General features: G+C 54.8%; 1 protein-coding gene across 6 annotated transcripts in view; it reads right to left on the reverse strand.

The window, feature by feature from the left end:
• NFIC (nuclear factor I C) overlaps positions 1-26,081 on the reverse strand; it is a 71,444-nt gene extending 45,363 nt beyond the window's left edge. For 2 of the 6 annotated variants that reach the window (XM_036282094.1, XM_036282092.1), the window contains exons 1-2: positions 26,024-26,081; positions 8,551-9,082 (exon numbers count right to left, since the gene is read on the reverse strand). In XM_036282094.1, coding sequence (XP_036137987.1) covers positions 8,551-9,082; positions 26,024-26,026 — 535 coding nt within the window. In that variant the 5' untranslated portion in view covers positions 26,027-26,081. Of the gene's footprint in view, positions 1-8,550; positions 9,083-18,624; positions 18,711-26,023 lie in introns of those variants that run through there. The other 4 variants (XM_036282097.1, XM_036282096.1, XM_036282091.1 and 1 more) reach the window with 4 other exon arrangements.
• Between the last annotated feature and the right edge of the window lie 228 nt (positions 26,082-26,309).

The raw sequence follows: 26,309 nt of genomic DNA on the forward strand, positions 1-26,309 counted from the left end.
CGGCCAAGGTTCCAGGCCCTGCATCCAGTGAACAACAGATTTTTACAGAGATTAAATCAAGTCTCCACTCTTCTTCCAGGTTCTCATAGCCACATATCCCCACCGTCTGCTCCCAAACACCCCACACCACACAGGGGCCCCCTTCTAGCTGGCTGCCCCAAGACTGCCTCCGCCAGTCTGGACATAACCTCAGAGACACTAAGTTCTACTTCTTTCTCCCTCTGAAGGCATCTTTTCCAGAATATTCTGCTCAGTTGCTGATGTCTGAGGACAGGCTTATTCAACTCTGACCTGAACTTTCTGGATCCCTGACTCTGAGAATTCTAGAACTTGCCCCATGGATGGTCTAGAAACCAGCTCAAGAAAATCCCAGAGCCTGTCCTTGGGCATGCAGAAACTCAGCGTAAGGAATTCTGCAACCAGTCGTCAGTGGTCCAGAATACACTTAAGGGTTTCTTGGCTACTAGTAAAACCAATACCGGATGACATCACTGATAACAGATTTGGGAGTTTTAGAACCTAACCTCCCATTCTTGAGAGCGCTGCTTGGAAGATGTGAGAGCTGTTCCCAGACGCTGTAAAAACTCACCTTGAAGAATGCTAGACCCACCCAGGATGTTCTAGAACCCAACTCACGGAATCACGGAACTTGTCCATGGGCAAGCAAAAACCCAATGTAAAAAATTCTGGGCTTTGCTTCTAGACACCCAGAAACCCAACTCAGGGAATTCTGGATCCTTCTCCTGGATGTCAGGAATACAGTTGAGGAATGCTTGATCAAGGAGCCAGCTTGTGAGACTCTAGAACCATTTGGGTGGCAAAATAACCTAACTTCAATTACCCTAAGGCTTCCTTTAGTGCAGAGGTTCTCACTGGAGTGAGGCTGCACCCCAGGACACTGGATGATGTTTGGATTGTTATAGTTGTTATAGTTGGGGGATGCTTCTGACATCAAGCCAGGATGCTGCTTAACACCCCACAGCACCCGGGACAGCCACCCACAGGGATGATCCTGCCCCAAGGGCAGCAGTGCTGGGGGGGAACCCCAAGGTGGGACCTTCTAGAACCCACTCTTTGCATTCTCATAACCCAACTTCGAAAATTTGAGATCTGCCTGAAAATACTCTAGAATTCAGATGTTCTAGAACTGAGCTGCCCAACATGGCAGGCACTGACCCACATGGGGCTGAGCTGGAATGCGGTCAGCCGGATGGAGGTGAGTGTGAAACACGTGCTGAATTTCACAGACTTAGGACAAAAAAAGTAAACGTCTCAATAACTGTTACATACTGATTACATGTCAAAATGACACTATTTGGATGTCCTGGGTTAAATAGAGTAAGTTGTTAAAATTAATTTCCACTATAGGTTCACACTTGTGAGTATAGATACCAGAAAAATGTTAAATTATGTGGCTCACATTGTATTTCTATTGGGCCATGCTATTCTGAAACTCATCTAGAATTCTAGAATCACCTGGAAGAAGATCCCAGCTCTAGAAATTCTAGCACTCAGGCCTTTGGAACTCCGGAACTTACCCCCTGGAGGCTCTGGCATCCTATAGTCCTCCCAACCCCAGCCTTGAAACCCCTTCCTGACTTCAAGTCATTTACGCTGAGATACGAGGGTCCTCCCTTTCCCTGCCCTGGTACCCCACAAGTTGGCCTGGAACAGAAGATGGGTCAGAATGGACCAGAAGAAGGGCCCTTACTGTGTAACCCTGGGCAGTGCCTCACCCTTTCTGTGCCTCAGTTTCCCCATGTGGACAAGACATCCATGTCCCTAAGTGCCCCCTCCCTCATCCTTCACCAACTCTGACCATCTGTGACTTCCTGCCCACACCCAGCTGGAGGAGAGGGGCTGGCATGACAGCTGGCTGGGGAGGGGCGGCTGAGAGATGTCCCTAGCTGCCCTCAGCCACCCCTTAGCTCCCTGGGCACAGGGCCAGAGTGCCAACTGCAGCCCTGCCAAGCCAGTATGGCCACCACAGGTGCAATGTGATGCCTTCCAATTCTGCTGGCTCCTTGGAGGGCTGGGCCCTGCCTTCGTGGACAAGACGCCCTCATGGGCAGCCTGGGCACCCATGCACTGGCGTGTGTGCACACATTGCCCAGGTGCACGAGCAGGGGTGCCCGCAGTGGGGAGGACCTTCTCACCAGGAGCTCCCATGTCTGAGCACTCACCACGTGCTAAGAGGTTTATTTCTCTTAGATATTATCTGAATTCCCTTTGCTGGATACTCCCTGTGCTGACTTTGCAAAGGAGAAGCCCAGAGATGGGCACTAACTTGCCCAAGGCTGCCCAGTGGGCAAGAGGACAGAGCTGGGCCTAGAACTACAGTATGATGATGACAGAGGTTATGATCATAATAACTATTACTCTATTACCAACAATGATATTACATTTATGAATGATTTATCGTTACATTATACATATAGAAAGCGTCACTATTATTTTTATTAACAACAAATAATTTTAAAAATTGTGATACAATAGTGATAACGTAAAATTCATCACTTTAACCATTTTCTTGCTGTTAATCCTCATCTGAGGTATTTTTTCCATTGATTTTTAGAGAAAGTGAAGGGAGAGAGGGAGGGAGGGAGAGAGAGAAACATCTATGTAAGAGAGACACATGGATTGGTTGCCTCCCACATGCGCCCCGACCGTGGTCAGGGATCAAACCTGCAACCCAGGTACGTGCCCTTGACCGGAAACCGAATCTAAGACCCTTTGGTGTATGGGCAGACGCTCTAACCACTGAGAACACTGGCCAGCGCACCACTTGAACCATTTTTTTTTTTTTTTTTTTTTTTTTATCCTCACCCGAGGATATTTTTCCATTTTTTGTACAGATAGAGTGGGAGGGAGAGAGAGAGAGAGAAACATCGATGTGAAAGGGACACATCGAGTGGCTGCCACCGCACGACCAACCAGGGCCGGGGACAAACTGCAACCGAAGTACGCGCCCTTAGCGGGAACCGAACCCGGGTCTCTCCGGACCACAGGCCGACGCTCTAACCGCTGAGCCAAACTGGCCAGGGCCACTTGAACCATTTTTAAGTGTACAGTTCAGTGGCACTAAGTCCACTCGTATGCCCCTAACTTCCCACCGTGCAGCTCCAATTGTGGGCTCCAGGCCTGCTGCGTTAGCAGTATCCTCACCTGTTAGTCCCTCTTGGTCACTATAACCATGAGCCCTGGGCCCAGAGGCCTCCTACCATCGCTATAAATATATTGTCAGCTGGTGTCTGGGCCTCCACACTCGTGCAGCCACCTTCCCTGCACAGAGACGGCTGGCACACCTGGCTGCCTGGCCCTGGGAAATCAAAGCTGCCGGGAGCCCCTCACCTCTCTGCCACCCAGAGACTTGCAGAGGCAACAAGGTGGCCGTCCTGGGTGATATGTGCCCCTGTGGGTTCACTGTGAGCAGGATGGCTCGGGGTCTCGGAGTAGAACTGAGGTGTCCCCACTGCCTCCTGCAGCTGGGGAGAGGATCCAGGAAGGGATTGAGCATTTAGTCAGGGCCTCTGGTGTGCGTTACTGGAATCACTGACTCTGATCCCTTAATTCAGTGGACACAGTTGATATTCACCCCGTTTATAGATGGCAAAACTGAGGCTCAGAAAGGGGGACGTACCTCACACAGCCTGGAGCAAGCAGGGACACAAACTGTATCCATTATACAAAGAAATAGGTACCTTCATGCACCCTTCTGTCCACCCTTTGTCTCCTAGCACAACACCCAGTGCTGAGATAAAGATTAACAGCGCCCAGAAGACAGAGGGACCCCCCTCAGTCAAGGCCTGACTTGCTTTACTCAGGCCCTTCCTTCCTGCCCTCAGTTCCCCTCCATCCCTAATCCTAAACCAGAGAGGGCAGGGCTATGCCTTAAGTCACACAGCAAGCCAGGGGCAGAGCTGTGGCTGACCCGGGTCCTCTTGCTCCAGGCTGAGGCCCCTTCTCCTGCCATCCTACCCCACAGTACCCTTTATGAAGACCTTGGTCCCCAGGTTTGGGCACAGCAGGCACTTTATTAGGGTTCACTCCTCTTCATTCATTTATTCACTGTGTACTCAGGGCCTGCCCTTTTTACCATCTGTACAACTGGGTGAGTGTGGGTCCCACCTTATAGCCTCAAAAGCATTTTATTAGTTTTTTTCTTTTAGGGGTTTTGAGGGCTTAAGATCCATGGGTTCCAATTTTGCTCTGCCTCTTACAAGCTGTGTGACTGTGGGCAAATGCCTGATCATCTCAGGACCTCTGTTTGCTTATGGGAAATGTGGGAGAAGCTTCCTCCCTCCCAGGGTTGTGGAGAGAATTAAACCAGTTGAGATGTGGAATGGGCTCAGAACCGGACACACAGTGGGCACTCAATACATAGTCACAGTTACTATTAACTTTGTTATTACTGCTTCCTGGTTCCATCCAGAAGGGGTTGGGGACCCCCCTCCCAGTTTTTCCTGCCCCCTCCTCGTTGGAACATCGTGTACTGCCCCTCTCCGCTTCAAGCTTCCCAAGCTGGCTCCTACCTTCAGCGCCATTCAGGGAGGTTGGCACTGCACAAGGCGGGAGCGGGAGGCCGGCGCATGGCAGCATCAGCAAATGGGCACCAGCTGGGCTGGTGGCTGGGGCGGGCTGGCAGCTGCCTGGAGCGGGCAGGCCTGGCAGCCCCTCCCCTGCCCACCCCTGGCACTGCGCCCCGCCAGCCTCAGGTTTCTCAGGCTGCCAGAGGGGGCAGGGAGGCCTGGCTGGGCTTCAGGGTTGGGCAGGCTGCTTCCCTCTCTGGGCCCTGTTTCCTCCAGGCACCTTCCCAAATGCAAGGCAGGTTGAAGAGCGCCAGGCTCACCCGCTCCTAGCCTCCCCATCACCTCATCACCTCCTTCTCTAACACTCCTTGCAGCCTCTGGGCCATTCCAGCCCCAGGGCCTTTGCACTGGCTGTGCCCCTGCCTAATGCACTTTCACTCAATCCCTCCACATCTCTTTCATCTCCCTCAGGCTTCATTTCAAAAGTCACATCCTCTAAGAGTTCCTTCCTGTCTAGAGTGCACTCCACTGGCCCCTCTCCATCCCCCTCCCCTCCTTCATTTCCCTGACATCACATTCTTATTAATTGAACTGTGTATTGTCAGCTTCTTCATCCCCTGCTCATGACACCTCCTGCCCAAAGTGTACTCATTTAGCAGGCAGCCCCCAATGTCCAAAGGGGAAACTCACATCACTCCTTCATCACAGTCCCCCAAGCTGTCCCCTAGGCTGACTCTGAGGCACACACTGCATCCAGCCCCTGGAACCAGGCTCTTATGTCCATGGTGGCAACAGATGGATGCCTGGGGCAGCAGATTCAGGTCCAAGAGGTACCCTAGGCTTTGACAGCCCAGTACTAAAGAGACCTTCTCATGGCTAGTCCCCACCCCTACATCCCCCAAAATACACCCAAGGGTGGAAGCCTGGGATTCCCTTTTGGGGTGTAGTCCCACAAGTCCACCTGACACCTTTTGGGAGAGGTGGGGAGGCTAGGCAGGTGGGTGGGGGGCGCCAGGCCTTGTCCAAGGACAGGGCAGGCATGTGCAGTATCTCTGAGTCTCTCTGTGTCTCTCCATGTCTCTGGGTCCCTCTGTCTTTCCGTGTTTCTGTCTGCGTGTGTGTGTGCATGTGTGCGTGTGTGTGTGTCCCCTTCGGTCGGTTCTGAGGCCCCACTCTAGCTGCTGGAGGTGGAACCTCCTTTCAGCTGTACAGCAAGCGCTCCCCTCATCATCCAACCCTCCAGAGGCCAACTGAGGCCCGTCCTTACCCCTTATCAACCCCATGCCTCCCTGTAAGGCTGAGTAAAGCGGACTCTGTGCTCTGGCCTAGTCTGGGACCCCCTCCAGCCCTGGACCCCATAGGGTGGGAGCAGGGAGGTGGTGGCCAGTTCTCTGCCATTGGACTGACATCTGCCTGCCCGAGAACAGACTTAACTCTGGCCCAGAACAAGGACAAGGGTTCTGGGTTAAATGTCAGGGAGTTGGGCTCAGCAGGGGGTGCTGGATGAGACCTTGGCTGCTGGAAGCCTAGAACACAGACTCAGCCTAGAGGTGGCCAAGACATGATGACTGGCTGCCCATACTGCAAACCACGATTTTCCTTTCTGCCTTTCTGCCACTGAGTGTGGACGGCTGGGGGTAGGGGTGGGGGTGTCCACTCAGAAGCTGCCTACATCCAAATCCCACTTCTCCCCTCCCTTGGCTGTGTGACCTTGGGCATTCCCTTCTGTTTCCTTTTCTGTAAAACAGGTACAACAATGATTCCTGACTCATGGGGCTGCTGTGAGAAGGGAAAAAATTGCTAAGCTGTCAGAAAACAATGCCTGACAGAGAGAAAGTGGAGCTAGGAGTTGGAGTTTTGAAACATAAGGAAGAGTTTTCCATACAGGAAAGAAAGTCCAGTCAGAGGGAACAGCATGGGCAAAGGCCTGGAGGTGGGAAATCATAACTAACGAGGACGTACAATGACCATCCATGGAACCCTAGCCCTGTGCCGGATACTTGTCTTCAACAACCATGAGCACCCAATGTTCCTACCAGCAGCTACTTGTGAGCTTCCCATTTTATAGACAAGAAAACGAGACACAGAGAAGTTAAGCAACTTGCCCGGGATCAACCAGCAGCAGGCAGCTGAGTTAGGGCTGGAATCCAGGCCCAGCTCTCACACACCACCCTCACTCCAGGCCAGCTGGGGCTGGGTCAGCTGGGTCCAGTGTGAGCAGGGATTCCCCTGGGATAATCAAGTGGGCGGGAAACAGGGGAGGGTTCAGCCTTGACCTTTCCTGGCCCTCATTCAAGGAGGTTAACCAGACTGGCCGGCAAAGGCTAGTAGTGGGGCTTAAAGGTGTCTGGGGAGGCCTGGAGGCATAGGTTGCCTGCTGAGCTGAGGGGGGGAGGGGGCCAGGTGGGGGAGGGGAGGCGCCCGGAGATTGTGCTGACGCTGGCAGAAAACTCTGCTTCAAAATTTTATCAGCTCAGCTCAGAGGAGGTGGGGGTGGGGCTGGGTGCAGAGGATGGATGTGGAGGGGGAGACCTGGACCTGCATGGTAATGAGCCAAGGCAGCCCCTGCCCCCTGCCCCCTGCCTGAGACAGCCACCTCCTCCACTTCCCTGCCTCCACACCCTGCCAACACTGCTTTACTGCCTGTCCAGTGGGCTTGTTGCTAATTGGCGGAGGTGGGGCAGGGAACAGATGGGGTCAAGGTCAAGGAATCAAGGTCAAGACTGGGAAACTCTGCCTGGCTCTCCTCCTACACACCCTGGAGACCTGGAGCTCCACAGCCTCATCTAATCCTTATACGAGCGCTAGCAGTCTGCATGGCCGTTATCCCCATTGTACAGAGGGGGAAATTGAGGCACAGAACAGTGAGACGTCCAGAGTCACACGGGGGTTGCATTTGGAACACAGAAACACAGACAGGAAACTGGCTGTAGCTTTGGCCACAAGCACCTGTGACCTTGAGAGGCTGGACCACATATCTATCCTCCACATCTCCACCTAGGCTGCTGACCACCTGGAATACCTCCACGCCCATCACTGCCCAGCTGTCCTGCAGAGCTCAGCTCAGCCACACTTCCTCTTCCAGGAAGCTGCCATGGATTTCCCCCAGTCTCAAAACCCCTGCTGGTCTCAACCTCAGGCACTTGACCACAGAACCATCAAATGCCCAGCTGGAAGGGCCAGAGCTGGGGACACTAGGGACCAGAGAGGGTGGTGACCTAGCCGGTCATACAGCACACCTCAGCTTCCCACTCACAGTGCAAATGTGTGCCTCATCAGGCCTCTGCTGCAGGTCTGAGTCAATCAACCAGTGTTCACAGTGCACAACTCCAGCACTCTCCCGGCTGTCCCCAGGGGGATCAGACTGTTCATCTCCCATCTGTCTGTCTCCCATCAGTCACTCTCCTGTCTTCATCCCTGTTCTCAACAGGCCGTATCTTGTCCTTCAGACCTTCTGGGACAAGGTCTCATCTCCTGAGACCTCAAGGGCATGCCAGCTCCCTCAGACATCAAGGCCAGGGCTTGCCTCTACCTTCAGATTCTCAGGATGTAGCTGCCTCCCTCCTCAGACTCTCCATGAACTATATCTCCTTCCCTTAGACTTATACATCGCATGAGCCTGTCCCCTCTAACCCCAGTGTAGGCCCACTTCCCCCAGAGGCCCTCCCACTGCATCCACCTCCCCCTTACAGCGCATGGGCCACCTTTTCCCTCTGACCTTGCAAAGTCCTGCCTCCCCACCCCAACCTCATATAGGTTGCCTCTTCCCTTGGACCTTGCTTAGGTCTGCCTACTCCCTCTTCTGTCTTCCCCCATGGACCTTGCCATAGCCCACAAACCCCCTGGGACTTCCCATGGGTCCGCCTTCCCCTTGGGACCTCCTGTTGGTCTGCCACCTCCCTCGAACTATGCCTAGACCCACCTCCTACATCAGACCTCCCATATGCTGCCTCCTCCCTCTGACCTTGCCTGAGCCCACCTTTCCCCTTGGACACATGCACCCCATCTCCTCCCAGCTCACCTCTCTCCCGCACGAAGTAGGCCAGGTAGAGGTCAAGCTCCTTGACTGCCACTCCGATGTGGTGGGGCTGCACGCAGAGCACTGGGTGGCCGCACTGAGCTGCCTTGACCAGGCGCTCGCCATCGGTGCTCTCCAGGGGGATGCCCTTGAAGAGGATGACCATGACCAGGTCCAGCCGCCACACCTTGTCGGCCTGGCGCAGGCAGTCGATGCGGCGCATCTTGCCCTTCTGGTCAGGGTTGGAGAGCACACAGCCCGGCGCCTTCTTGCCGGTGATGGCCAACACGAAGTCCTCACGGCACTCGGGCCGGATGTCCTTGCGCAGCTTGGCCAGCAGCCGCGACGCCCACTTCTGCTTCACCTCGGCCTTCTCACCCAGCAGCTCGTCCTTCACCGCTCGCTCCTCGTCCTTGGACATTCGCTTCTCATGTTTCTTGAAGTACTTGCGCTTCCGCGCCTGCAGGTTGAACCAGGTATAGGCGAAGGCGCGCACATGAGGCAGCAGCGCCTCGATGAATGGGTGGAACTCATCCTGTGGGTGGGAGAGGCCGGAAGTCAGGAGGTGCTAGGGACCCACTGCTCAGACCAGAAGACTAAAGTCCCAGAACCCCCAGGCTAACTCAGTAAGTGGGAGAGAGCCAGGCAGATGTGGGCAGGGGTCACTGCAGAGCTCTCCACCTCCTGGGGAAAGCCGAAGGGACCCAGCAGAAGTTCATGGGGGACAGGCCAGAACCCATTGCTCAGATGGGGAAACTGAGACTTAGACTGAGTGGAAAGTCCAGGCCAAGGAAGACATTCATGAAAGGCTATCTTGCACCCAAAAACAGAACAAGCTGAGGGTCCCAGGTGAGGGCTGATGGGGACCCATTGTACAGGTGGGAAAACTAAAGTCAGAAGAATGAGGATGTCATGTGTCCATTCTCTGCTTTCTAGAACTGAGGTTTGAAAATACCATAAAGAACCAGATAGTAAATATTTCAGTTGTCACTACTCCACTGCAAGTGCAATATAGGTGAGATGTAAATGATGGGCAGAGTAGTATTCTAATAAAACTTTATTGACAAAAACAGATGGCTGATGTAGGGCCCCAGGTTGTAGCGTGAGCTCCAATGTTGAGAGCAGGGCCGAGCACACAGTGGGTCCTAATGGCTGCAGGAGAAACCAGGCTTGGGGAATAGTCTGGGGGCTCCTTGCTCAGACCCACTGCTCAGCACAGGAAGCTGACACCAGACGGGGTCCAAGGCTACGTCTACTGGCCATGGGCACTGACGGAAAAAATGAGGATAAGGAGCTGCTTCTAAAGACCACATGTACAGACAGGACTGGCTGAGGCCCACAGGCCAAGACTAGGACACCTGAATGTCAGGGGTTGATAGAAAGATGGGGGCTCCTGCATAAGCCCATTGAAGGGGCAAGGAAAGCTGAGGCCCAAGATATAGGTCAGAATACACTAGGGACAGGGTAGCTCGACTGTGGAGGTTCAAAGCTAGAGACAGGGGCCCCTGGGAGCCAGTTCACCTCCCTCCACCCCACAGACCCATTCCACAGATGGACAAACTAAGGCCTGGGGAGGCTGAGACCTTGCCAGAGTTATGACTTCAACACCTCCCTCCCATTGTGCCTAATCAGTGTTGTTGAGCCCACAATGAGGAAACAGAGGCCCCCAAGAGAGGACCTAGTAGTCATGAGGGACTGGGACTAGACCCCACACCCATCTGACTTCCCCCATGAAAGCAGCAGCCCTTGTAGGGCCCCTTGGAGAGCCACATGGGAAACCCCATCCTCTTCTAAGGGGATGTGAGGACTGCATCATTCTCTCCATTTTCTAGCAAGGGAAACAGTCTGCAGAACATCCAGGACCTGGTTTCTTAGTCTCAAGGAGGGAGACATTCAAGGAGAAACAAAGACAAAAGAAAAACACTGGTCCTACCTCCCTACTCTCGCCTGGACTGTGCTAGGCTTCTTGCATGGGGTGATATCTCTTCCTGGCTTATGAACCCCATTATCTGTCCAGCTCTCAAAAAGCTGCATTAGCTATTACTCTCACTATTGATGTTGATATGATTACTTTGGTTGCTTGCAATCTTCCAGGGGGCAGAAAAAGGCCGATGGCTTTGCTATACATTGAGTGATGGGGAAACTGAGGCTCAGAGAGGGGTGGAGACCTGGTCTAGGTCCCACTCTGAGGGCCTGTGTGAGGATAATACAGGATTCCCACCCTCACGAAGGCCATGAGACCCCTTTCTCAGAACAGCCTGCTCTCCGCCAGGCTGGGGTCTCGGAGAGAGTAACAGTTGCGCTGGGCTCTTGGTTTGCTTTCTAGATAGGTGTGGATCAGCTCAGTCCTACCTCCAGACCTGGATGCCCATGGTACCCCCTGACGGGTATAACTTCCCTGCTCTGTGCTTCATCTCCCCTTGAGCCATCTCTGGCCATGGGGTGCTGTGGGGGAGGGAGATGACCTCAGATTTCACCTATTACCCAGGCTCTGAAAATAGCCTCCTGCCCTCACTAGGGTGGCATGGCAGGGGGCTCGGCTTATGGGCCCAGCTCCCCAGTCCTATGTGCCCCAAAGTGTGAGTCACTGGAACAACTGTGGCAGGGACTGAACCTTGGGCCCTTTTGTGCTGCCTCCACCCGCTGACCTGCTGAGGCAGAGGAAGGACTGAGGGGCCCATCCCCTGCCAGTCCCTATCCAACCTGAGTTGCCTGCACTGTGCCTGGATGCCACTTGACATGCCAGACCCAGAGATGGGAAGCCACCCGCCCAGGGTCACACAGCCAGTCAACAGAGCCAGGACCAGAACCCAGGCCATCTGGCTGGGGAACCAGGGGCCAGGTCGACAGAGGCACAGGTCACTGTCCTGTGGAGGGGATGCCAAGGCAACGGTGTGGATGTTGGGCCGTTGGGCCGTGGCTGCCACCCAAGTTCTGTTGATTACTGGGGCCCTGATAAGAGGGAGTTGGAAGAGGCAGCAGGGGTATGCTACAGTCCCCAGACTCCTTTCCTTAACTGCCTTTCTCCCTGAGCACTTCCCGACTTCTGAGTCCCTCTCCCTCAATTCCTTTTCTTGGTCTGGGTTCCTCATCTCCGAGTCCCCGTCCCTTTTCCAGCTCCTTCCCTCTCTGAGTCCTCCTCCCCCTCTCTGATATACACCCTCTCTGGGGAAAGGTGCCAGGGAGGCGAGCAGGGGTGGGAGCCCACGTCACCAGTGACCCTAGCTAGTCCTGGAGGAAAGAAGACAAACAGTCCGTAACTGGGTCATGGACCTGCTGCCCCAGCCTCCCTCGTCCTCCCAGGGAAGTCAGGCCAGATGAGAAGCAGGCCTGTCACTCTCTTTGTCCCACCAAGGCCTCTTCTACAGGCACTCCCAATGCCCTCACTGGCTGACAGGGCACAGGAGACAGCTGAGGATTCTGAGAATCCTCCCAAACTCCTACACATCCCTCAAAACCCTATCTCCAGTGTTCCTTCCTTCAGGCAGCCTTTCCTGCTCTCCTCAGGGTTCCCTCAGACCTAGCTTGGAACACACAAGCTGTGGGGTCTGAGTCCAGCTCTTGTTCCTCCTCCAACCCTCAGTCCCAGGGCTGAGGCACTCATTGTCAGGAAGACCCTGTGAGGGAATGAGGCTGGGTGACATCAGCCTCCATTTTCACCTTCTATATGACCCAACAACAAATCACTGCTCCACTTTGGGCCTCAGTTTCTCATTTTGTATAATGGGCAGAAAGAGATGTGAGGGCCTGTTGGGGGTTAGGGAGCTTGTCTATTGCCCTGGTAACCAGAGAGCAGAGGGAGGTGGAGCAAGGCTAGGCCTTTCCCAGAAACCCAACTTGGTCTACTGGGACTTCTTGGCCAAAGAGGGCACAGCAGCTTGGAGGTAGGCACCTGGGTCTAAGCCCTTGCTGGGCCCTATGGATTGGACAACTGTGCACTGGGCAGTGCTCCTCCCTGTATCCCTCCCAACCCGACAGTACAGGGAAGCAAACCAGCACACAGAACTCCAATTCTCACCCCAAAAGTGTTCCCGGAAGGATTCTCTCTCCTTCATTCACTCAGCAATTCAACAAACATTACTGAGAATCTATCTTATCTACCTCCTAAGTGCTTAATATCCTATGTATCCTTCAAAGCCCTGATTCCAATGTCCCCTTCTCCAGGTTAAATTCAGGTGAAGTGGCAAACAGCAGAGCTCATATGTGAATGCAGACCCACATGGCACCAGAGTCAGGGATCCTAACCTAGGGTCCCCCCTACCCCCAAACTCAGAGCATCAGAGCTTATGAACAGCTCTTATCTAATGAGGGAGAGAATCATTCAGTTGTTCAACAAACATTTACTGAGTGCTCAGACCTGGGTGCCAGCTCCATGCATGGTGCTGCAGACCCAGCAGTGACCTAGGCTCAGCCCTCACCCAGATCTTGATCTGGGGCAGGGATGGACATTAAACAAGCCAACAATTATGTAATAAAACATCAGGTTGAACTAAGTGGTTTGAAGAAACTTAAAGCTTTGTATTTGAAGGGGGCCAGGGCATGGAGGTTGTTTTTCAGCTGGGGGTGGTCAGGGAGGGTTCTTATGGGACAGGACACTTTTTTTTTTTTTAATCCTCACCCGAGTACATTTTTCCTTTTTTTTTTGTTCAGACAGAGTGGAAGGGAAAGAGAAGAAGAGAGGGAGAAACATCGATGTGAAAGGGACACATCACATCGAGTGGCTGCCACCCGCACGACCCAACCAGGGCCGGGGAAGAACTGCAACCGAGGTACGTGCCCTTAGCGGGAACCGAACCCGGGTCTCTCAGGACCGCAGGCCGACGCTCTAACCGCTGAGCCAAACCGGCCAGGGCTGGGACAGGACACTTGAACGAAGACCTGAAAGATGACAATCCCGAGTAGAAGCTTTCCAGGTGGAGAAAGCAGCACCAGCACAGGTAAAGGTCTGGAGGCAGGACCGTGCCTAACATTTTATGGAAACAGGGAGGAAGCAGGTGAAACTACAGCGGAGTGAACAGGAGGGAGAGTGGAGGGGGTGAGGGCAGGAGGGGATAGAGGCTGGTTTTGCAGGACCTTATGGGTTGAGAGGAGGAATTTTGGTAAACAGACCAGAGAGTGAAAACCCCTAACAAACTGACCAGTGAGTGTGAGCCCTGGATCTCTGATTTCCCTTTCTGGTATCCCAGGAAGAGAATGAGGGCTGAGTGAGAGGGCCATGGTGTTCAAGAGAGACAGGAGCAAGGTTGTGCTTTTTGGAGGCTGAGCATTTACTGTGCTCACTGTCTGGAGGGAGAGACTAAGGCATTGAGCAATGAAGTCACTGGCCCAAAGTCACAGGGCCCGGAAGGAGCTGAGCTGGGTCCCTTCAACCTGAGTCCCTATGACTGTGGACCTCCCGACTCCTCAACACCCCCTGCTGGGCCCCTTGAGCACGTGGTCTGACGCCATCGGTGGGGCTCCCTAAGGATGCTCACTCTGCAGTCTGTATGCGTTCTCTGAATTCTGTGAGGTTCCCTTCCCCTGCTCCATTCTGGGCCACACGCCCCTACCACCTACTCCTTGGGGAGACCCACTCCAGCCAAAGAGGCAGTCTGGTCCTGCCCCATCACCTTGCTTCCTGCCCATACCCCCACCTAAACTAAAGCCCCTCTAGGGGATGGATTTGATCTGTTTTGTTCATTGCTCTATCTCCAGAATCCAGATCAGTGAAGGAACAATCTCATCTTCTGCCTGTTGGTCCCGTTCACACACCCCAACTAACAGCGGCTGCTGGTACCCACTTAGTCTGACCAAACCTAGACAGGGCTGAGCCAGGAGGAAAGTTCAACAGAAAAACCCTCTTGGGTCAAAGCTCCAGTTTTTGTGGGGCCACTACTACTCGCAGTTATTTGGTGCCTACTGTATACCAAGCACTGAGTGAAGTTGGTGAAGAATCGAAAAAAAGGCATGATTATGTTCTCCATTGGAGGACATAGGAAGAGAGGCTGAGGCTCAGAGAGACTCAAGTGCCTTCTTTCAGCTGGCAGAACCATCCATCCATTTAGCCATCCATTCATGCAACAACTATTTATGAGGACTGACTGTGTGCCAGGCCCTATGCCCAGCACCTCAAAGGTGTTCTGCTTCCCTGAATCCTCGGACAGCCTGAGTTGCAGGTTACTGGTCATTTCAATGCACTAGGAGGACATGAGGCATGGCAGGACTAGGTCACCAGCCCAGTCACACAGCTGGAAAGAACTCCATTTGAGCCTCCTGAGCAAGATCTGCATGTAGGTGTGAGGGACCCCCTAGGGGGATTCTCTTCCCCCTCCTGCCTTAGAGCACATCTGAAGTGGGGCAGGCTTTGTCCCCATATGTGTGATGTCAGTGAGTGTGCATGGCAGTGTGGAGGGTGCCCCTGCACTATTGATACAGGCCAACATGCACTGAGGTGCATGAACATGGGCAGGGGCTGCATGGGGCAAGAGGCCCCAGGACTTGGCATTTTCTACCCATTTGTCATGAGACAGGGAGGGAGGGAGGCTCAGGCAGGAAGAGAGAAGAGACAGAGAGACAGAGGGAGGGAGGGATTGAGGGAGGGAATGAGGGAGAGGGAGATGGAAACAGAGAGGGAGAAAGACAGAAGGAGGGAGAGAGGGAAGGAAGGAGAGGGGGAGGGAAAGGGAGAGGGAGAGAGGAGAGAGAGAGAGAGAGAGAGAGAGAGAATGCTGACTAGGCCAGAATCCCAGCAGATTTACAAGGCGCTGGGCCCTGGTGCTGAGGCACATCCACTGCAGAGAAGGGAGGGGGAGAGACACAGACATGGAGAGATAGAGAGAGACAGAAACATGGAGCAAGGTTGTCCCTTTTACGGGTCTATTCAGAGGCCATCAGACCCTGGGTGGGGGGCACACAGGGAGTGCCCACCTGCCCAGGTGTGACCAACCAACAAGGTGCAAAGTGGCTCCAACCCTGGCCTCACCAGCCATGCTGTGCTGCCCTGGGCAGGCCTTGGCTCTCTCTGATCTTGGCCCCTTTCCCAGCCCAGAGGTGCTGGGGAAGCTGGACCCTGGCAGAGCCCATAACAGGGCTAGACCTCACTGCTTTCTGCCTCCCCTCATCCCCATAAGAGGTACTTAATGAACATCTATTAAATCAAACAAAAGTTGGGGGCCCTCTCCCAGCTTTAGTCCTCCTGCTGGAGAAATGGCAGTAAAAAGTGCCTCCCTGAGAAGGACCCAGGTGAAGGAATGAAGGAAAGAATGAATGAATGAGGGAGGGGGCCCTGGCAGCTGCACTGGCTGTGGCCCCGGGAATCCTGGGCACTGCAGCCAAGAGAGATTTGGCCCCAAACCCAGAATAACTAACGTGGCGGTGGCAGCAGGCAGGAGGGAGGCAGGGAGGGAGGCCCAGAGTGGGGCAAGCACAGGGAGGCCGGCCTTCCCGCTGGCAGGATTTATGGAAGTAACGGCTGCTCCACACAGTTCCTCTTAAGAGTAAAAGTGAAAAAGCGCTTGAGTCACCACCATTGAAACAAGGACGGGGCTCCCAGAATCCTTCAGGGCCACCCCCCCAGGTGGGCAGGGCCGGGGGCACAGGGCGGCTGGCACCAGAGCTACTCCCCTCACCCCCCAAGCCAGTCTCAGCTCCTAGGTGGATCGGGTGGGATCAGCTAAAAGGGAGCTATTTTAGGCTGGACTCAGGTTGTAAAATTAGTCGTCAAGGGGGTACATGGAGGCTCAGAGACAGAAACACAGGGAGACAGATGGGGTAAGCAGAGAGACAGACAAAGAGGGGAAAGAGATGATGAGAAATAAAGGTGGAGAGATGGAGAGAGAGACAACAGAGACAGGAAGAGATAGAGAGATGGAATGACAAGCAGAGATAGAAGCAGAGATAGTCAGGGAGAGACAGAGATGGAGAGATAGTGACAGAGAAAGAGGGAGAGGGAGAGATAAAGACAGAGACAAATGGGGTGGAGGCAGATTAGGGAGACTGAGCCAGACAGCCAGGGGTGAGGGTCCTGCAGGGGCTCTCAGGGTCCTCTCAGGTCCTCAAGCTAGAGACTCTAGACCTTGCTGGGCTTGCGAGGATTAAACTGAGGTTGGGGGGTTGGAGGCTCCCCTCCAGGATGGGGGAGGGCACATGGGAGAATAAACAGAGTGGGGGGAGCCTTTGCGTTTGGGCTGCTCCCTCCCTATCCCAGCAGGAGTGCTCTGGTTCTCTCTGCCGGTCTCAGTCTCTTTGTCTCCCTGTCCCTTGCACCCAGCAACCTCTGATTTTTGTAATTTCATGTTTCTCCCCAAGAGCCACCTGGCTGATCCTTGCCCTGCTCCTGGAGAAAGGCACGCCGAGTGAGTTACCAAGTTCACTGGTGATGCCAGGGCTCCGGTTCTCTCTGCCACCCCCTCTCTGCAACGTGGATGGAGGCCTGTCTCCTGAGGCGTCCTGATGGGGGAATTCCAGGGCGCAGTGACAACAGGCAGCCTTCCAACCTCCTGGTCTGGAATAGCCTTCCTCTGCTTGGCCCCCCTGTGGCTCTAGGGAGTGTGCAGAAGAGCAGAGGGGCAGAGGCACCCAGAGCCAACCAGGCCACCTACCCCTAAGGCCCAAGGTCATGCAGCAACTGGACTAGAAGCCTACTTGTTATTGGGGAACTTCAGGATGACTGAGAGACTTAGTTAGGCCAGCGCTGACTACTTTGAGGGACCCTCCCCAAAGTTGCGCAGAGGGGGAAATAGAGGCCTGGAGAGGGGCAGGTACTACTTGCCCAAGGTCACCCAGAAGATCACGGGTAAGACAAGCCTGAGACCCCTCAGCACCAGCCCTCACTGTCTTTGCTTAGAGCCAGGAACTCCTCAATGGGTGCTTGGAAGGGGCCAGTGACAAAGATCCTGTGAATGAGGAGGACCCCAGGATTATGAGTGGTAGGACCCCTGGCAGCCACTGACAGTCTCTGGGGCCCAAACTGGTCACTGCCATACTCGCACACAGTGCTCCTCAGGACTGCATTTTACAGTTTGGAGGCCGTGCTGTCCTTTTCTCCAGAACCTGTCTTAGCCCCATGCCACCTCAGGGGAAACTGAGGCCAGAACCCCAATGGCCTACAGACACTCAAAGACAATGGGATGGGGGGCAATGCTGAAAGGTAGAACGAGCAGAAGGGGGGTGTTGTCTGTGAGGAAGCTGGGACGTCCCTGGATGCGGCCTGGGGAAGGGTAGTTCACCCACCCGTCACTGCACCAGGGCCCACTGGGCAGCTCGGGAGCTCGGCCAGGGGTGAGAGACTACGGGAGGGGGCAGGGGCAGGTGCCGGTAGGCGAGGGCGTGAGAAGCGCCGCAGTGCCTGCCAGACCCCGGAGCACTGGCCTCCCGGCTCCTCCCGGCTCCTCCCGGCGGCTCAGTAATCCCAAAATCGATGCGGCGAAAACATCGGGACCGTGGTGGGAGCACGCAGGGGCGGGAGTGCGGGGGGGGGGCAGGAGATTTACCCGGGAAGTCGAGCACCCCTCCTCCCACGGCTGGTGCCTCCAAGTTCGTGCGCCCTCTCCCCCTCCACGCACACGTGGGCCAATAATGGGGGAAAAGGCGGCCGGAGTGACGGGGTGCAACCTTGGTGGGGAGAGGATCCCAGGAACACATCAAGAGTGGTGGGGAGCCTAGAAACCAGCCAGGACCCCCTCAATTCCTCTTAGGGGCAGGCCCCAGTCTAGGCACAGGGTTCATGCAGAGCCCTGTCTTTGGGGGCGCCGCTCAGACCTTCCCGAGTGGGTGGGGGAGCTCGTCCTGCATGAGGGTGGGCAAACTTGCAGCCGGAGACCCACGTCCGGGATGGGGGGAAGGTCCTGGGAGTCTGGGGCGGGGGTGAAGCGGCGCAGCAGGAGTCCGGGGTGAGTGTTCGGGGTGTAGGAGGGGGTCCCGGACCAGCCCATCCCCCACCGGTCCCTGGTCCTTGGTCAGGGCATCCGGCCGGGGCGGCGGGAGGAACGCGTGCCATTTTCGTCCCGCCTCCTCGGGCTTCCAAACTCCCCCGCCGGGATGCGGGGGACGGGGCCGGGGCCGGGGCCGGGACGCGGGCGGCACGGGCAGGGGGCGTACCTGGGTCAGGCAGAGCGGGGACGAATACATCCCGGGCGCGGCGGGAGGCGCAGGGCCGGCCGGAGCGGGCGCGCTGAACTTACTGAGTCATTTTTCCAACCCCCCCCCCCCCCCGCGGACGCGGCCGGCGCGCGCTCCTCGCTGCCTCCTCCCTCGGTCTCCCTCCCTCCTCCCTCCCGCTCCCTCCCTCCCTCTCTCCTGCGTCTCTCTCTCCCTTTCTCTTCTTTTCCTGCCCCCCCTCCCCACTTCTCTCTCCCTCTTCCCTCCTCCGTCTCTGTGTCTCTGTCTCTCCTCCCTCTGGCAACCTTTTCCCTCCCTCTCCTCCAATTTTTCTCCCCTCCCACCCGAACCTCCCACTTCTCAACATCCAACTTTCAAAGAAACGAGGGAAAAAAAGAGCGCGAACGAAGGAGAGACGCTCCCCTTATGCCTCATGAACCCCATTATTGCAATTACGAATTTCTAGCCGCTCGGCACAGCTCGTAATACCCGCTGGGGACCCGTGGCCCTAAGCAATGAGACCGCAGAGGGTCCCCCAGGACCTCCCACCCAAGTCAAGTGGGGTGGAGGCGCCGGGCTGTTGCTGGACATTTTGGGGGCCGGAGGTGGATTTTTAAGACACCCCCACTCCAACCCGCCCGGAGCTGGCCGGGAAGTTGGGGAAAGGAGCCAAGGGGGTGGGGGTGGGGGGGGTGGAGAATGAAGCAGTGACGTGTGCAGAGGCCGCGCAGCGTACGGCTTTTCCCTTAAAGATGTACGTCCTGGGGTGCGTGGCACGAGAGGGGGGTCCCCTGCAACCCCTCCCCCTGGTCCCCCGAGAGCCAAACAGGGGCTGCAGTGCCCAGGCAGAGGGGATTGGCTTCAACAGCGCCTTCAATGGCCAGAGGGACCTCAGCTAACCCAGGATCCTCTAGGAATCTGCTCTTTCCTCTTTTGCTAGCACCAAAGGGGAACTGGGGAGGGGGTGACTTTGGCCCCCCATATGTCTCCTCACCACCCCAAAAGGAAGATGTCCAGACAGAACCTCAGGCCGGCCAGATAAGCCCTTGCAGCCTCTTTCCAGGCATCAATTAATTCCCACCGACCCTAGCCATGTGCCCATTTCACAGATCTGAAAACTGAGGCACAGTGGTTTGGAGCCAGGCCATCTGGCCTAGTAGCCCACATTCTTCAACCTCTATTGTTCTCCCTTTAAAATAACTAAGCACAGACCTGCCCCCTCCCCAGTCTGAGTCCCCAGGGTGCCTGATGACCTTGGCCTCAACTCTTCCCCTCCTGAGTTCACTCCCCAATTCTCCCAGGTAGCTCAGAGGCTGCCCAAGCACTACTTCTCACCTCAAAGACTAGGGGGACATTGTCCCTCACTTCTATCCCTTGGTGTCCTGTGCTGTAAAGTGGCCTAGCAGTGCCCACCCAATGAGGTCAGTTGGCATAAGGATAATGTTACTTAGCAGAGCCTTGACTTCCTATCATATGTACACCAACACACTGTTAGAAAGCTTGGCAATTTTGATTAGTCTCTCTGAACATTCTGAGGCCAATGACACCCTGTTACCAACATGGGGCAGTTGCCCCATGCCCAGGGTCATGAAAGATGCCAGCAAACCTGATATTTCCCTGTATTACGAGGGGGGGGGGAAACTGAGGCCCACAGAATGCAGGACACTTGCCTAGGGCTCCAGTGCTGGACTAGGAGGGAGCAGGATTCACAGGCAGACATATTCCCTGGTTCCCATGTGCTCCTCACTGCATGGGGCTGACAGTTATTCAAACAGCGCTTAGCACATCTTGAGCACTTCACAAATGTTTTTTAAAACCCCTATTGTGGCTCTGGCCGGTTTGGCTCAGCGGTTAGAGCATCGCCCACAGACCAAAGAGTTGCAGGTTCCATTCTGGTCAAGGGCACGTACCTCTTGTACCTTGGTTGCAGTTCAGTACCTGGCCCTGGTCAGGGTTGTGCGGGAGGCAACCAGTCGATGTGTCTGTCTCTCTCACATCGATATTTCTGTCTCTCTCTCTATCTCTCCTTCCCACTCTGTCTGAATATAAATGGAAAAACATCCTCAGGTGAGGATTAAAAAATAATAATAATAATAAAATCCCTATTGTGCAGCTGTGGTGGGCATTTCAAACCCCAGGATGGATGGGGGAAGTAGGTGTCTAGGAACCCAAATACCAACATAAAATAAAGCAATATTTTATTATTTAAAAAGATGCCAGGAGCACGTATATGGCAGAATCTCCAATTCACAGACATTTAAAAGTTAAAATGATTTCTGAACATTCTCCTCAGATAGCCACCCCATCCCCGCCCTGCCTGCAATCTTCATGTAGCAGTTGAGGTTCTTTTCCAAGGTAAAGTTTGGAGAGCACAGACTGCCCTTCTTGGAACCTCAGTTTCCAAATCTGTGAAGTGGCAACATTAGGATGCATCTTGAAGACTGCAGATATCAGAGTCCTTGAGATAATGTGTGTGAGGACTGTATTAATATTATTAGTTGTGCCCAGCCAGTGTGGCTGAATGGATTGAGCGTTGTCCCTTGCACCAGGAGGTCACCAGGATCAATTCAGGTCAGGGCACATGCCCCGGCTGCAGGCTCCATCCCCAGTGGGGGTGTGCAGGAGGCAGCCCATCATGTTTCTCTGTCATGGATGTTTGTATCTCTCTCTCCCTCTCCCTTCCTCTCTCTCTAAAATATCAATAAAAATATATTTTAAAAAAATATTACTTGTGGTGGATGGTAGAGCCTCTGCAAGTTCACTAATAGCAACCACACACACAAAAGTAGGTTTACAGTTATAATACGATAATTAATAAATACTACAAGAATATAAACTCAGTGTTTCACATACAACTGTAAACCTACTTTTGCAAATATATATATAAATTTCCACAGTTCAGGCAGGAGAGGCCCCTGCAGTGCACATAGTAGGTCCACAGCAAGTCAGCTGTGCTGCAGGGTTTCAGCCTGAATCTATATCTCCAGCAACCAGCTTAGCCTTCCTGTGTCTCAGCTTCCCACTCTGTGAAATGGGGTGATCAATGATAGTTCCTACCCCCTGGGTTGTGGGTAAACCAGTGAGAGTTTGGGGAGGGCAGTGAGGGATTAGAAGAGTGCCTGCACATAGTAGTTTCTTAAAAAGGCAACTAGTGGACTATTCGGACCTTAGTGTGGAAGGGCTCAGAAAGGGGGTGCATAATATAGTTCCTGGCATTTGGGAGCACAATTTAGCTCCTTTGTTAAAAAATAAAAATGCACTCTTCCTAGAATTCGCTCTTAGGCTTCTCTGTAACTGCCCCAGATACAGATGCACAGTAGTGTTGACAGAAATCCTGTAACATTACTGCTAACAATTTGGAGCCAGCCACCATGTTCATTTGCAAGGAACTGGTTTGACACAGCCAACATGGATACAGGCTGGAATAGTATGCAGCTCCGTAAAACAAGGGGTTCCTACATGGAGACATCTCCAGAAGACATGCTGGGGAAAGCGAGGTCTGAACCAGATTCCTCCTCCCACTATGTGCCAGGAATACCCCCAGTCGTGACAATCACAAATGCCCTCAGACATTGCCCAGTGTCCCCTGGGGACAGAACCAACCTTGGTTGAGAATCCCTGCTGTAGACTCAGCCAGAAGACTCAAGAGCTCATTTGGAATTAAAAAATTTATATATATCTATCTATATATTTATATATGTATCTATATATAGATATATATTATATGTGTGTGTGTGTGTGTATGTAGAGAGAGAGAGAGAGAGAGATGTATCCTTTATAAGATGTCAATGCACCTTTTATAAGCATATACATGTAGCCCCGGCTGGTGTTCTCAGTGGTTAGAGCATCAGCCCTGGAACCTAAGGGTCTCAGGTCCGATTCCCTGTCAAGGGGCATGTACCTGGGTTGCAGGTTGGATCAGAGCTCTGGTTGGGGTTCATGCAGGAGACAACCTATCACTGTGTCTCTCTCAGATCTCTCTCTCTCAGATCTCTCTCTCTCTCTCTCTCTCCCCCCCCTTCTCCCTCCCTCCCTCCCTCCTTCTCTTCCACTCTCTCTGAATTTCAGTGGAAAAAATATCCTAGGGTGAGGATTAACAATAACAAAAGAATATACATGTATCCTTTATAAGATATAAATGTACCTTTTATAAGAACATACATGTAACCTTTATGAGAATATACATGTGTCCTTTAAAAGAATGTCTGTCTGTTCCAGCTGCATTGCTAAAACAAAGCCGGATGACAATAGGGCCTCCCTGGTCTAAGGTCCCACCAAAGTAGGGGTAATGAGGAAGTTTCCATTTTTACTTTTGTACTCTCCTTAAATGTTTATGAATGGCTTGAGTAATTAAAAAGTAAACTTTGAAAAAGCGAGTGGCATTCACAGAGTAGTTCATGCAGGGATGACAGGAGGATAGCACCCCAAGTGTTAACACCACAGTTGCCACACCCAGAGAACAGAGGACACAGCATGGAGTCAGGCCTTGGAGATGCTTGGTCCTGACCATGCCACTCCTCCTTGGCCATGGAGGGGAAGTCCTGTGTGTTTCCATTTTGCAGATGAGAAACTAAGGCTCTAGAAGGGGACGTTGGGGTCCTCAGTCCTGAGTAGCAAAGGTAGGATATAACACTAGCCCTGGCACAATCACAGATACACACACATACACAGAAATACACAAACACACACAACACACTATATAATCATAGATTCACACAGACATACACAAAGACGCCACACATAGATTTTCACATACACAGACTCAGACATAGACATACAGATCCAACATGACACACACAGACACACATAGTCACACACAGTGACACAACGCACAGATTCACATGAAGATAGCTACACACAGACATACACACATAACACATGCATACACATACAAACCCACACAATGATACAGAGACCCACACAAGTTTACACACAACCCCAACACAACACATGGACACTCACCCATAATCACACATCCTCAAACACAATGACACATGCTTACAAGCACACACACCCACAACAGAATCCCGTATTCATACACAGGCACATGCACACACATGCTCGCAATGGCACATAGCACATTGCATCCCTGTTCCTCCCTCCTGACAGTCCCCACCAACTCTCCCAACAGCGTTTCCTCCCTCTCCCACAAATGCAGGTGCCTGTCTGTGAGTGTGGGTGTATTTGCGTCTGTGTGTGTCAGTGTGGGTCTGTTTGGATGTATGTGCACGGAGTTATGTACAGGTGTGGCTGTGACCAGGCACCTCCTGAGGGTGTGTCATGGGTGTATGCTTGTGAAGATGCATGAATGTGTCCCCCTGGGCACCCTGAGACAAATGGGGATGGAGGCAAGTGTGGTGTGGTGTAGGGCAGACCAGGTATGTGTGACTGCACAGGAGTGTGCTGGGAGAGGGTTATGTCTGAGTGTAACTGGTGTAGGTAAGGGTCAGGATGAGTGGAAGGGCCTGAGGGTGGGGGAGCTGATGGGAGCATGTGACCCTGAGCGCTGTGTGTGTATATACCTGTGTCAATCACAGAATCCCTTTTCCTCCTCCTCAAACAGTCCTCCCAAAATGGGATGCAGGTTTAAAGTAAAAAAGCAAAGATTTGGTGTGACCTTCTGGCTTTCAAATTTAGAAAATTATATACAGGCCCTGGGCAGGGACCCCCGCCCTGGTCCTGGGCAAGTGCAAGGAGGCTGGACAGGGAAATGGCCCCCTGCCTAGGGGAATGAGGGGGGTCTCCTTGACCACGCCCCTGGGCCTAAACTAGCCCCTGCGCTTCTGTAAACCCTCCCTCAAAACCTCCTCCGCAGTAGAGTGGGGAGAACCCCCGGAGCTCTGCCTCCCTCCCGGATAGGTCGCCTGAGAATGCCCAGCTCATGGTGGAAGACAACGCTGTCGAGTGATCGCTGCCACCGAGTGAGTGATCGAGTGATCCAGTGATCATGTCCCTGCGCCACATAGAGCCTGAACCTTAAGCCCAAGCCGAGACCACCTAGGTCCACGCCCATTGCGGACCCTGAGGCAGGGGAAAGTGAAGGGGATGGGGTGAGGGTGACAAGAGGGGACAGGGTTTTGGTAAGATAGAGGAATCACCCGCCCCCCAACCCAGCTGCCCCGTGGCAGTTAAAAAGAAACTGGCGGGTCAGGGAGGAGAGTGTAGACCCATCCCCACGATAGTCACTCAGCACCAATCACCTGCACAGAGACAGCCAACTGTTCCCTGGGACGCAGCCACACACCACCATTCCCCACTCACTGACAACCCCCTAACCATCACACACGGAGACATCCTATACGGTCACCCAGGGGCATCCCCCCCGGGGGCACACAACACAGCCACACAGCTTCAGAGCACCATTCCACAGGGATACACGGTACAGTCCCCAGTTACCCAGTGACACATGCACACTGTCCTGCGCCGCACAATGCTCTAACACACGCAACACAACACACCCGACCACGTGGATGCGCAGACACATAAAGGAGAGAACCCGACGCATCGGGACCCATGGACCCACGGACAAGGAGAAACAGGACCACCTAACCGCACAGCCCCATGAACACAACCCCGGATTCTCTTGATGACCCGTTTGGGAGCACTGGAGCCCCCAAATGCACCCTGGAGTGCGGATACCACCGACACCCGCGGACCAGACACCGGAACCCTCAAGTGCAGGCACAGACGCTCGCCGGTCTGGGGCGCTCAGGGGCAAGACCTGGTGACCCCTCCCGGCTGAGATCTAGCGTTAGCAACGGCGGGGCCCGGGTCGGCCTGTGGGCGGGGCTCAGGCTACGTGAGGGCAGGCCCCCGGGCTGCCCCTGCGTGGCGCTAAGTGCGGCCGCCCGCCCGGCTCCAAGTTCAAGGCGCCCGGCGGCGGCCGTGGCGCGCTCTCCGCCCCTCTCCGCAGCGGCCATTTTCCGCTAGCTGGCGCGCCGCGCTCGCTCGGGCCGGGGCACCCCCGGGGACCGCCGCGACCCCCGCCCCGCCGGGCGATCCCTCCTCCGCCCCGCTGCCCCGTGGGCTGCGCGCTCCGGGGTCGTGCGCCCCGAGCCGCGCCCTCCCGCCTCCCACCGTGCCGGGTAGGGGGCGGGGGCCAGGCCTGGTTGGGGGGGTACCCTCTCCCGGGAGCCCCGCCCTCCCTGCCAACACCGCGGCGCCCGCGAGGGACCCCCCCACTTGGGATCCCCCGCTGCGCCCTGCTCGCCAGCTCCGCCCCTAGACGCGGGGGGGGCGTCGGCGGGCGGGGGTCCTGCGGTGGCGGGAGGGAGGGAGGGGTCCCCGCATCGAGCCCTTCCTCCGGGCGGCCCCCCCAGACTTGGCAACTTTCGCCCGGAGCCCACGCACCACCCCAAAAACTCCCCGGGCGAAAACGAAAGTGGGGGCGGCGACGTACCATGGCGCTGCTGCGAGGAGGCGAGGCCGGCGCCTGAGCGAGCGCGCTCGGTCCCCGGCGAGGGGGGGCCGGAGGCGGCGGGAGGAGGCGGCGAGGGAGGGCGCGCGGGGGAGGGAGCGAGCGCGCGAGGGAGGGGGCGCGCCGCGCCCGCCCCCCGGGTCTGCAGGACCCTCCCCTCGGCCCGCCTCCCCCAGCCCCGAGTGCCGCCGGCTCTTCAGGCTGCTGGGCGCCCCGGCCCCGACTGCGGCAGCTCCATCCCCGGCCCGGCCCGCGCCAGGGGAGGCCA

Source organism: Molossus molossus, unplaced genomic scaffold (assembly GCF_014108415.1).
Source record: "Molossus molossus isolate mMolMol1 unplaced genomic scaffold, mMolMol1.p scaffold_m16_p_4, whole genome shotgun sequence".
NCBI lineage: Eukaryota > Metazoa > Chordata > Mammalia > Chiroptera > Molossidae > Molossus > Molossus molossus.